The sequence below is a fragment of the Oreochromis niloticus genome, linkage group LG7 (genome assembly GCF_001858045.2).
Source record: "Oreochromis niloticus isolate F11D_XX linkage group LG7, O_niloticus_UMD_NMBU, whole genome shotgun sequence".
In the NCBI taxonomy this organism is placed as follows: Eukaryota; Metazoa; Chordata; class Actinopteri; order Cichliformes; family Cichlidae; genus Oreochromis; species Oreochromis niloticus.
In genome coordinates, this window is record NC_031972.2 from 55676499 (window position 1) to 55689766 (window position 13268).

General features: G+C 37.6%; 1 protein-coding gene across 8 annotated transcripts in view; it reads right to left on the minus strand.

Annotated features, from left to right (window-relative positions):
* The window catches only part of shank3a (SH3 and multiple ankyrin repeat domains 3a), a 219970-nt gene that overhangs the window by 72752 nt on the left and 133950 nt on the right, over nt 1-13268 (minus strand). For all 8 annotated transcript variants that reach the window (XM_019361525.2, XM_025908705.1, XM_025908703.1 and 5 more), the window contains 2 exons: nt 9611-9727; nt 287-364 (listed from right to left, as the gene is read on the minus strand). In XM_019361525.2, coding sequence (XP_019217070.1) covers nt 287-364; nt 9611-9727 — 195 coding nt within the window. The remainder of the gene's footprint in view (nt 1-286; nt 365-9610; nt 9728-13268) is intronic.

Genomic DNA, 13268 nt, shown 5'->3' on the forward strand with positions numbered 1-13268 from the left:
AGGAGCAACATGAAAAAACATTTCCGTCCTAACTTTTTCAATAAATATTCAACACTTCTAGCACTTTGTTGAAGGAGATGTTTAAAAATCTGTATATCACTACATTGACCAGCCTCCATTATGTACAAGCAAATTATATTTGATGTGCATAAAACAAATGTCAGTATGTCAGTATCAATTTTCTGCTTCATCAGCTATAAAGGCTGGACTCCAACATTAGGTTGCATATTTCAGTTAATTTAGCTGTGACCTACTAGTGTGTAGACTTTTTGTATACCTCACATACCTGAAAAGCAGTCTGGCTATTGTAGTTCTTTATCTCTTTATTGGCTCCCCGGAACAGGAGAACCCGTGCACAGCTCTCCTGAAGGACAACAGAGAGTTGTGTGTGTTTACCTATAGGAGTATTACATGTCACTGTCCTTCATTCTATTGTATGCAACAGCATACACATATTCAAACAAATACACATGATGACTCCCAAACACAGATTCTAGATTGACACAACAATCACTTACACATTTGATTGTTTGAAGCACTTATGGATGCTGTTTTGCAGCTTCTAATTGTCCTCTCAATTAGACACGGACAGTTTAAGAAGTATAAGTCATGTTTAACAAATTGCTGCAGATCTACTGTCTGCATTAAAGATAGTTTTTTAAATGTCAGATCAGACAAAGTGCACCTAAGTATAAAATTAACTCCTCGTCTGTTAACCAGTGCAGCCATTAATGGCCGTATCAGAGATGGGCCAAAGAAAATTGTATGTCTCTAGAATCTGTTTTCTGACATCACATGCTACTGAAAAAGGAAGACCAAGAAAAGCACATCACGCCATGGAGGAAGGATGAATTATTTCAAATTTGCTATGAAAAACTTTGCATGATTTGGACATGGTTTTAGAAAGTCAAATATCAAGAGGAGTATAATAATTTGTGTGCTATGCAGCATGACAGTGGTTGCCAGAGGCAGCATTACAAGCAACCTCTTTGATCACTTCTAAAAGAAACAGACTCAGAAAACTGTTTGAAAATGAGTCTGACAGAGGTGACAGTGTAAAAAAAAGAACAAGAATGTCTCTTGAGAAACGCCTGTGGCTAAAACATGAATTTGTGAATTCAGGAAGAAGCCCGTTCCATGAGGTGCTTTTAAAAAAATACAAGGCAGGCATGTTTGAATTCAACAAGTTTTTGACAACTAAGACACTATTTTATGACGAGAAATGTTGGTGGAAGAACACTTTGACTGCTTCAGGTTGAATCTAAACAAAAATATGATCTAAAGTTACAAAGAGAAGTTAGCCACAGACACATGCCATGTTCCCATCACTTCAGATGGCTTACACTATTCCTATAGACATACAGTAACCTCAACCATAACTGCTACTAGTCTAGCCCTGACACTAAGGCTTCACTCCAAAATTTCTTGATCTACATTATGGCTTTTAAAACCCAAGACAGACAGCCCCTTATAGTGTGACTGTGTATACAGATTCATGTATCCACAATATGTGAAATAATCCCCACCTATATCCACATCATTGCAGTGAGACAGCACAGCATTCAAGTATAAATGTATCTACATGTAACGGCCAACTTAGCAAAGACCCAGTTTCAAATTGTATGTTTAGGCACTTTACAGTCAAGTCATTTGTTCCCATTTATTGAGCAAATCTACTAAAAATGGCAGACAGATAATTTGTATATTTGCACTAAGACGGTGCTTTTAAAAGCACTAATAGAAACTTAACCTATCTTGGCGTGGTGTGTGCCTTTAGAAAACTACACTAGATGGAACAGCATCTGAAGGTCCTATCTTTAAAAAAAAATGGAGAAAAAAAATCCAACAAAGTCTGAAACAGAACATGAGAGAAGCATCTGGTCCTTTAGTTGATGGATTTTCTGTTCAGTGAGCCCTCATCAGAAATGGTCTCAGTGGAAGGGTGGCTTTCAAGAAGCCATTGTTAAGGAAGGAAATAAGGGAGAAAGGGCAGAGAGTTAGCAAATTACACAAGAACCGGACTAAAAATCAGTGGCAACACGGAGGGATGAATCCAACTTTGACAGAAAACGAGCAAGGATCTCAACATTATTAAAGCAGTGTGGGGTCATCTTGACAGAGAATGGAACAAAAGACAGCCAAACTCCAGAGAAGAGCTCTGAAGTACTGTTCAAGAATGCTGGAGAATTATTTCTGAAGATTAGTAAACAAAATTATAAGACTTAGGGTGTGCTCAAGAATAAAGGTTGTCATCCCAAATATTGACTTTCATGTATGTTGTAATTGTACAAACTTCACATACTGTATTTCCATATAAATGTTTCCACTTTGTAAATGCTTCAATAAATCACTGCATTTTTATGACTTTGTGTATTATGTCTCGGAAGTTTCCATCTAAGCAAATGTTGAGTACACATTGAATTTACTGTGACAGCGATACCATTTCTGAATTTACTAATTGCACTGAGCCTGGCTGCGCTACACACAAGTCTTTGGACTCAAATGTACTCAAATGAGTACATTTACCAATATCAGCCAGAAAGTGTGGAAGCTCCAGTAAATGTAGTAAACAAAAAGTTGTCCCACTAATACTTGTGGCATGACATTTTGTAGGTGGTTGGAAAAGGTATTTAACATAATATATAGCTTGTTTGAAAAGCAACAGATTAATTAGAGTTCAAAACAGTGTTTAAGAAGAAGAAGAAGAGGAAGGAATCCTAACAATTACAGAGCAGACTTCCTGATTAGTTCACAACAACAAGTTTCCGTTTTACTCTGTGTAGAACTAGTGTGACATATTGTGTGTAAATGAGTACACACCCCCAGGCACAAAAGCCCAGCTGTAAATTGACGGGGGTTGTGTGTCCATGTGCTGGCTGGTTGAGGGTCGATATGTAATTTAACACAGAGAGCAGAATTAATAAGACTAGCCTTTCGCTAAAATCAGCAAAGTGACTCTAGTGACTCTTAGTGAGTCACACGCATTCAGGAACATGCATACCCAGATTCATTTATTATATTGTTCAGTTAATACATCCATGTGGTTTTACTCTTCAGGCTGTTTATAGCAGATGATCCACTCTTGTATGCACTGGAGCACCCTCTTCTGGTAAAACACAGATGCTAGTATTGGCGGGGGATGTGATGGATCATACCTTGAGCTGAGCTGTATATTAGGCATGACGCCAGGTGAAACACAAAGAAATATGAAAAGTCTCTGTAAACACTGGTGGTGAATACACTGGGTATATTTAAAAACGGAGCGAGTGTTATATGCATAATATATGATTACTCTTTATGCTAATATCTAAAACACACTTGAGTCTAAAACTGCCAAAAAAGTTATATAGATAAATGCCTAGGGCTATTAGATTAAGTAATGCTAATCACCCATACCTCAGGCAGCTGCACACGCACAGATACACACACACATACACAGGTAAATAAACGCAGACACTTTTCAGTCTAAAGCCTCATAATCATCATTCTTCGAGGAACGCTAAATGGGTACAGGTTTTCATTCACGCAGACCTTCAAGTGCATATGAAAAATGTACAAATACATTTCCATCATCTCTTTGGTGTGACAACAGAGAATAATGGAGAATATATATCAAGGTTAGAGATGCTACAAGTGAAAGAACAGAGGAAGATACAAAGACACAATCAAGCGAGTCACAATAGCTATGATACAATCATTTCAACTTGTCCTTGACTATGTGAAGGTCGTTTAGAGTATAACAGGCACCACAGTCTGTCTTTCTAGTAATGACACAACAAGGCCAGGCTAGTTCAAGAGTTTCAAAACTTCTCCAAGCAGTCTCTATAAGGAGATAGAAAGCAGTGATAATAAGTGTCTGTCACACAGACCAGGTGGACCTGAACTTTAGCATTATTATTATTAATGCAACTTTGGCATTTAACCTGCAAGATAAACATGCATGTTATATTGGTATTAACCTTGAGTATGTGTCTTGACTCAAACGTGTGTTCTAATTAACCTAAAGTCGTTATGCACATGCACACGCACGCACACACACACATAGTCTAATTACAATGTGGACCACATGTGTTCCTCTTCTTTGCAAGTCTTCCTAAAACAATCCATATTCCAGTTCTCACTGCTGTTTGTTAGATGTGATTACTTTAGATTCATAGACATGCAAACAGAAGTGATTTAAGTCAAGTACTCTTCACTAACGATCAGGTCAGTCATGTGTAAAAAGTGTGACAGATGGTTCCTCTAACAGACATGTTTATAGATTTGAGGATTCCTTCTGCCCTTAAAATTGAAGCAGCAGATCTGGCGTCCTTCACTGAAAAGTGAGCATGCTTTTACAGTTGTTTGTGATTAACATCGAAGAGGATTTAAAATTGAAACATTTGTATCAAGCTAATATGTTATTCTTCTTCTGTGCAACAACAAGATAATAATTACTGGTCTAGCAGGATATCATTGGTCTGACTGCTGTGGATAGATTGGTTTGTGTCTTGCACAGCCTCTGTTTAATTTCACTCATCAGTGTTGCCATTTTCTACAGTACTTTGTCCCTTCTAAATCATTAAACCCATGACCTCCTAAGCATGTGAGCCCTGCCTTCATTCACTGCTTCTGCCAAGCTGAAAGCCCACTAAGTAACTTAAATAGCCAGTCAGACCCAAAGAATAGGACCTTTGGAGCAGTGCTCAAGTACATTTTATTGATGATTACTGAATCTTGTTATTCAGCAAACTCCATCTTCCATCTTCATCTTTCTGTCCATCCATCTGTATGGATCTATTGAAATTAGAGCAACTGGTTTCCCAGTTGATTCTAGCAGTGCGTTTCTTACTTTTATTGCGCATAATCATTCATGTAGGCCTGCTTTTGGCCTTCTGAAACCCCGCTTGGACACACTTTTCCTGGGATTGATCAGCTCAATGTCGTATTCGTCTCCAGTGGCAGGATAACAGCCGTCCTCATCACAAGAGCTTGGACAAGATCCATTACGAAACTAAAGACTTTAAAGTTGCAGAAAAAAAAGTTGCACAAGTAACTGTAAATTAAACTATTTACCCAGTCTGTCTGGGGCTGCATTCCCCCTCTTCAAAAGCAGGCACACATGAGTTTCTATACTGGCAATATTTTCCTGAAAATATAGCTAACTACTATTTGCTAGTGGTGGAATTTTTCAAAACCACTGTTCAGTTTATACCTTGATTTTTTTTTCTTTTGAAGTGATGAAAAAAATAAGGAAGAAAAAAAAGTCCACTCTCATAATTAAGGTACAAAGTAGGAATGATGTTGGAATACATTTGTGGTCACAGGCTGAGAATTATTATATCCCACAATCATTCCTGCATATTTAATGCAGTCATGCAAAATACCACCTTCATACAATTAAAATCTTCCAAGTCACCGGCCCTCAAATTACACAAGGTTAGGTCAAGATATTGCTTTTTTATTTAGCCCTTTTAAAGAACAGTGACCGGCTACGTGATATTTTCACTGCTGAAAGAAGAAAAACGCTGGAAAAATAAGACAAACGATACATTTTCCATGGGTGCATTAAATCTAGTGACAGATGGAATAGGCTCCGGGCCCCCTACCCCACGTAACCCTGAAACGGTTAAGTAGGAGAAAATGGATGGATGAAACCTCTAATTCAGAGCAAGTCAGGTAAAGACCTAAATCTTAAACCAAGTCTTCATACTATTTTTTTTTTCATACTAAATTTTAATGATTGATGTTTTGGGAACTTCCTGGTCTAAAAAGAGAAATATGACAATGTTATTGTGTAAACAGGTCCATGTTCCCACTACATGAGTAATACATTACACACACTCTTCTGAGCAGTGAACATGAAATGCCTTAAATCACATGAATGTGTTACAAACAATAAGTATTAAGTATTTATACTGTGTTCACCACTGACACACACACACTCACACATTGATAATGGGATGTTACAATCTTGATGATCACAACTGAAATTAGCTGCGCGGCGCTAAGTTAAACCACAACATTCCAACACACACATACACGTGCACACGTTTCACTTGTTCATTTGGGAGAGAGAAAGCGAGAGGAGAAAGCACTTATTTAATGTTAATCAACTCTCTGCTTCCCAGCGAAGCTGTACAAAAGCTTCTTCTCTTTGAGAAGCCTTAACCCCTTAATGCCTAGTGTATCACATTTAATACATGCAGTTCTTTGACACTTCTACATCATCACTGTGATTTTTTTTCCCCTGAAAAAACAAAATAAATTGCACAGCCAGATGTAGCGAATACAATACAATTCAAAAGTCATTCATGGAAATTCCAGTTTCATGTTTTTTTTAAACAAATTTGTCAGATGGTTCAATAAACTCTTCATTTTCAAAAATTTGAATTTTCATGGTTCAGGCTTCAAAGGGTTAAACCAAAAAGCACATGGCTGTTCTACAGCTACATGGTTTGCTCAGGAGAATTCTGGTTTATACTGCCCTCATCTCCCACTACCCTAATCTACTTCTTGTTCATTCATATTATGAAATACTGCACGTTAACATAAAGCATTTATCCTCATTATTATTAATATTATTATTATTGTTGTTATTAAAATATTGTTTTATTTGAAGCTACTACATCTAGATTTGAAGCTAGATTCAGGTTTTCTTGTAGATTACACAGATGTCAAACTCACTAAGACTCACAGCCATCCGGCACTATGAAAGCTGGTAGGCACGTATTCACAGATTTATACTTGGATTTGTGCAGTTTTGTTTTGTTTTTTCTGTTTGGTTTTACCAGAACAAAATACAAACTAATTCTATAAACAAGTATTTACTATCTTACTATAGCCTGATAGAAGTTTTCAATTATCTGAAACTGTTGGAAACAGTGAAATTAGACTGGGTGATATGTATTAACACAGAAATGGAAACTGTAGCTTATTTAACACTGGTACACAATTCTCCTGCCATAAATATTTAATGCGTGCAAACCCGAAGTGGGAAATAGTGCCCTACATGCACCATTTACTGTTTGAGTAAGATTTGCTAAATAAGTATATAATGCCTAGTCTGTCAGACAAAGTTTTCTTCTAAAAATTAAACTATCTATGAATACGTACTCACTGGACACATTATAACTGCTCAGCCAATCAAATTTCAGCAGTACATTGCACTTAGTCATTAACACATGGTCAAGATGACCAGCTGAAGTTTAAATTGAGCATCAGTACAGCGAAGAAAGTTACTTTGAAGGTGGTATGGTTATTGGTTTCAGACGAGCTTGTCTGAGTATTTCATAAATTGCTGATCAACTGGGATTTTCACACACAGCCACCTTTAGGTCTACAGAGAATGGTCTAAAAAAGAGGAAATATCCAGTCAGCAGCAGTTCTCTGGGAAAAAATCTCTTGTTAATGCTGGTCAGAGGAGAATGGCCAGATTCCTTTGAGTTGATAAGAAGGCAACAGGAGCTCAAAATCCACTTGTTATAACACGGAGAACTTTGAAAACCTTTTCCTTGAAAAACAGGAAACGGAGCCAACAAAAACCAGACAATAGAAGATTGGGGGAAAAAAACCCCATCACCAAATACGCACTTTTTAAATACCTCAGTCTGCCTGAACCATGTCCATCAATCTACATGTATGACCACACCTATCTTCTAATGGCTGCTTCCAGCAAGGAAAGGAACCATCTCACAAAGCTCAGATCATCTCAGACTGGTGTCTTGAATATGACAATGTGTTCACTGTACTCAAAAAGCCTGAAAAGGGAGATTCACATGACATGCAGTAAATCTGCAGCAACTGTGTGATGCTATCATGGCAGTAATAATCACTGAGAAAATGTTTCTAGCACCTTATTGAATCTACACCACAAAGAATTAAAACTGCTGTGAAGGCAAAAGTCCAACCCGATGCCAGCAAGGTATACCAAAAGAAGTGAATGGCAAGTTTATATGTGCTGCACTGACATCTTCAGCATTAGAAACGCTGGCTTAGCGTTAAGAGCAATAGACAGAGCATGGAAGCTGTATGGCAATTATAAGCAGACTCAAACGCGTCTTTAGATGCGATTTGTTAAGAAACACAATCTGGCACTCACCCACAGTTAAATTCAAAGCATCAAGAATTAAATTACATTTTATCCCTGCCAGTTGCATACTTTAATACAAACTGTATTAGTAACCCCCAACTGATAAAATATCGCTAATTGTTGCCCACTTCAGTGGCATAATCATACTTAGACCAATTCTCTTCAGTTGGCCTTTTTAGCCTGGCATCAAATTTCATACAATGGAGAAAATTACCAGGTGGATTATTGCTGTGGTTTCGACGAATCTGCAAACAGACACAAACACTAGATGCAGCGTGGTGGCTGTTCTGTAACTTTACAGACACTGTAAGTAACATCTCTGGAGTCTCTGAGTTTAATAAATGTCCTTGACCAAGAAAGTTGAGTGGCACAGGGTTCAATGCTGTAGCACAATCATTGCTTCTACTATTCATGGAAAACAGGCATAGACAAATACTTACATTGAAAGAATATATCATCAGAGTATTCAGATCCTTTACCTTTTGCATGCTCTATGGTATTCAGCTGGTAGGGTACAGTATAGAAAAGGAGACCCTGTTTTTGTAAAGGCACCACAGTTCACACTGGTAAATAAGGCACTGATCAGAGCAAGGATATATCTTATCCTTTGATTCTTCCACAAAGGCCTCAATAATTCGGAAAAAAGATTAAGCCTGGATCCTGTAGCACATTCCTAGCCAAACTGAGTAGCTCAGAGGAAGGGTCACGGTCAAGGAGGCAACCAAAAACCCAGTAGTTGCCCTAAATGAGGTTTAGAAGTCCTCTACATAGATTGGGGCAGTTGAAAGGATAACTATTTCAAGAGAACTCCATCAATTAGTAAAAGGCCAAGACAACAATGAAATGGCTTCAGGACAAGTTTCTGACTGTGACTGGTGCAGCCAAAGGGCAAATGGAGCTTGAGAGGATCTGTCAGGAAGATTAAAATAAACTGACCAAATCCAGGTGTGTAAAGCCTGTAGAGGCTTAACCAAGAAGACTCATGAATGCACTGGCTCCCAAGTGTCTGAAAAGATCTGAAACCCTTTGGAAATAGTTTTTTTGTTTTATGCATATGTTTGTTTACTTCATCCTTATGGGTTATTGAGTATTTACCGATATAAAAAACATGACAATGAAGTCCAATAAAGGATTGTGCTTAAAGTTACATGCTGGATTTCTCAGACCTACTTCACAGACAGAAGATGTACAGTGTAAGATTTTTGAGTTATTCCTCATAGAATATTTATGTATAATTTCAGTTTTTTTAGACAACAAAAATCACTAGTCTAAAGCTTATTAAGAAAGCCAACACACTCTCAGCTGAGAAGCTAGCTCTGGTGCCTGCCGTATAATGTAAATGCATCAAAGAGCCATTAACCACCATGTCCTTGATTTGCAGCTGAATGTGACATTTCTCTACTGTACTGGCACTAAACATCTGCACTGGATGTAAACTGTGTAACGCACAGGCCTACAACACAAATGCAATTCCCTCTATTCTCCAAGGAATTAGTCCATAAATGTTATTTATTTTTTTCCTGAAACAAGTGTTTGTACCTGGTTGTAGAGCGCACACACATGCAGAGCCGTGTTTCCAGATGCATTTTGAGCACTCATGTCGGCTCCATAGAATAGCAGGTGTTCCAAGTGCTGCACATGGCCATAGCGACATGCCTGAAAGGACAGACATAAAACATTTACACTAACAGAGTCAAAAAGAAGTAAACACGGTCTCTGGGAAAAGAATGCAAATTAGTGGGATAGTGGGATAACAGTCATATGTGTAAGGAAATGAAATGTGTTAAAGAATGACAAAGTGGCCAGTCCAGAAATGAACCACAGATGCAATCTGCATTTGCAACTTAGCCAAATAAGTAAATTAGTCAATTTTCAGGTCTTAAGGTTCATTGAGAGCCAAAGGGCAATAACTGCTGTACAAAAATACTGTTTCCAGTCTGACTTGTTAATTGGGGTGTCACCAACTAAAGCACACCATACATTTTTGTTCGACTGCCAAATAGTCCAAAATAACAGGCAAATATACCAATTTTGCCAATAAGGTAACAGAGACTTGTTGCTTGTTAAATGCCCCAAAGTCTCTCTTTAACATGGCCAAATTAATGTAATGTAACCTTAATCTTTTCTTCATCACAACATACAACTGTATACTGGAATAGTTTGAATTTATCATAATCATAATACCAAGAGAAGCATATCTTTCTATGTCTTTCTACAAATTATCTAAATGGTTGAAAGCTAATCTTCAGCCCATGCTTTTCCTTGAGCTAATTCCTTTCTAAAAAATATTCTCACCTATGCTAACAGTTTCTAAACAGAAGAGGAAATCTTGTTTGTATCACCTAAGGCTAAATGAAATCTGTAAAGCTCTTCTGGCACGAGTTATGCCTTTTCCTACTTTTTCTGCTTCTTGTTTCACATAACTCTGAGCAATAAACTTTTCATCTAATCTCTATCTTTTCCTTCTTCTTTTTTGTCTCCAAATCTGCAGTTTGTGCGCCTTACTGACAAAGAGGTACACGACTCTCCCCAGCAATTGTTCTCTCACTTCTGTATTCTGTCTCGCTAACAGTGCGTGACAGCAGTGCGAATGTGCACAAATGATTCTGGGATTGTTGTTGGTTATCAGCCCTTTTGCAGTGTATCCTATTGTACACAATACATGCCCAAGGAATGCTAATGCTCGGAAGGGCATAGAGAAGGGGAGAGATGTGGAAGGAGAGTTCAAAGGAAGGAATTTGGGTAAAAGCGTGATGGACTGAAGAATTCTTAGATGTTCTCTATTTTTGGGTAACAGTGAAAACATACATAAGAACAAAAAAATTGCAAAAACATCTTTGCATTCTTATCCTAAAACTGTCCCTTGTCAAAGAAAAAAATACTCTATATTTTCAGCAAAGAGACTTCCTGGATGATTTCACTAAACTCTTTTACACAATCTTGTCATGAATTGCTTTTTAACACCACTTCCTTAAAAGGTAAGGTGTGTGTTGGTGAGATGTGGTTATTAACATAATCTGCACTAAAGTTGCTTTGTGGATGTCTTTCTTGGGCTGCGTGGCCAGGCCCCCGGAAGGCCATACACAAAACCACAGATGCAGTAATGCAGTAAAACAGTAAAACGTTTATTCTACACTCATTCAAGTGTCCTTGGGTAAAACACAGAACTCCAAGTTTCTCTGCTGTAATTGGTGTGTCAGTGTTTGTGTGAATGGTTGAAAGAAAAGTGCATGATAAAGAGCTTTGTACAAGCAGTATGCTTGAGAAGTAAGTAAGTGTAGACTGTTTTGACATTTCACTACAGAAATGTAGAGGCTGAGTGAATGCCATAAAATCTCTTAAACAGCATCTAGATATCCCTTCGCGTACGAGGCCTTTTCGTCTTTCCAGTACAGCGAGCTTCCTTTGAGCTGACATGTTTAATAAAACGCTCACACAAAGGCTGGTTTAGTTCACAAATAACTTTTACGTTTCGTTTAAGACTTTTATTAATTTTCTTTATTATCCTTGGAAACAAAGTTCACTTTAACTAATCTCTGCAATCAAAAACAAATTGAGAATGTTTGATCTTGCTCATAATAACTTCCAAGTAAGAATAATTGCAAGACCTTGAGATCAAACACACTTGAGCGATGTTGTCTAAGTAACTATGGAGAAAAAGAAAAACAGACAGATGAAGGTGAAATTCATGTCAACATGTGTAATAAAAAAGGTTTGTGCGGGAGACAGGCAAACAGATACTGACATGATCCACGCAGCCCCTCTTTAATGATCCGCGCCTCTCTTGGTCCTAACTTCAAATTTCTTATTATATTCACAGGAGGAATACACAAAGCCCGCCTCCTAATATAAAGCCATAAACATTTGTACAGACTAAGAAGGTTCCCATTCAAATACACTAAGCTTGATTCTGTTACTATGTTGCCATTCAACATTAGACATACAAGAACTTTCAGACATAAAAATCCTGACACAAATAAAAACACTATATAGGGACTATCCTGCATTATCTTTATAGGGCGTGACAAGCCTGTATATGTGTGTGTGTGTGTCTAACATTATGTTGGCTGCACATTGCAAATAAATAATAATAATAATAATAATAAATAACATTCTACACTTTAGTGATACAGGAACACTGTATCTCTCCACTGGTAGGTACAAAGGTGGGTTAAATTAATTGCTAGGCCAACATGTAATATATATCTAAAATTATAGAATATTTTGCGGGGGTTATTTCTACTAATAGTAAACAAGTAGTAAAGATAGTAAAAAATACTGTTGAAACACTAAAAGTATCCATAAATGACTCAATGTGTATTTACAACCACTTTAGGTTGGTAATAACTCAGACACAACTGCATATTTTCTAGGAAAGTAGGCAACAAGTGGTTAAAAGCACTTCAATTCACCCATTAATTTAAGTAACATCACTTATTTTTCATGGCCTTTCTTGGCCAAAACCCATGTTTAATAATGTGCTTTCTATAAATTAGGATATTACTTTCCAGGTCTTCTTATACAGTTATTGTTCATGGCTATACTCTTTTATAAAAGGTCTACAATCAGACTCAGTAAGTCTTTCCACCTGAGTACTCTTTACACATGCTTTGGAAGAGGTATATTCATCATTAAAACAAGCAGAAAAACAAAATCAGCACCATGGACAGTTTCAGGAGGGAGGGAAGTAGGTGCAAAATATGACATGAACTTCTCCATAAAGCCAGCAAGATATGTGTGTACATAAGTATATGTGCATAATACCTCAATATAACTGCGGTAATGACTGTCCCAAACAAATGGAAGTACAAATTCCACAGGTCCTGAGCCTCAGTTATGTATAAACAGTAGCTCAGTTTGCTTTTTGTTATTTTTGGAGGCAATTTGTGCTCAGAGAGTTCTGTTGACACTCCTGCAGATTATTTGCGCACCGGGAGACACACTTCATCAAACTCAGATTGATCTCCCCTCTCACCAGCTTTCCCAGTGTGCCCTACTACAGCTATTCGTTGACTTACATTCGCACCCACTTCACACATATGTTGGTGAGTTGTCCAGAGGTGACATAAGAGCCTGGACTCATCTAGCATTATGTGGACAATTTACGCTGGCTATACAACAGTGGTGTTTGTCTTAAAAGATTAGCCAAAACCTCTATTGTACAGATCTCATGCCTTTTTGATGGTATATATACCTA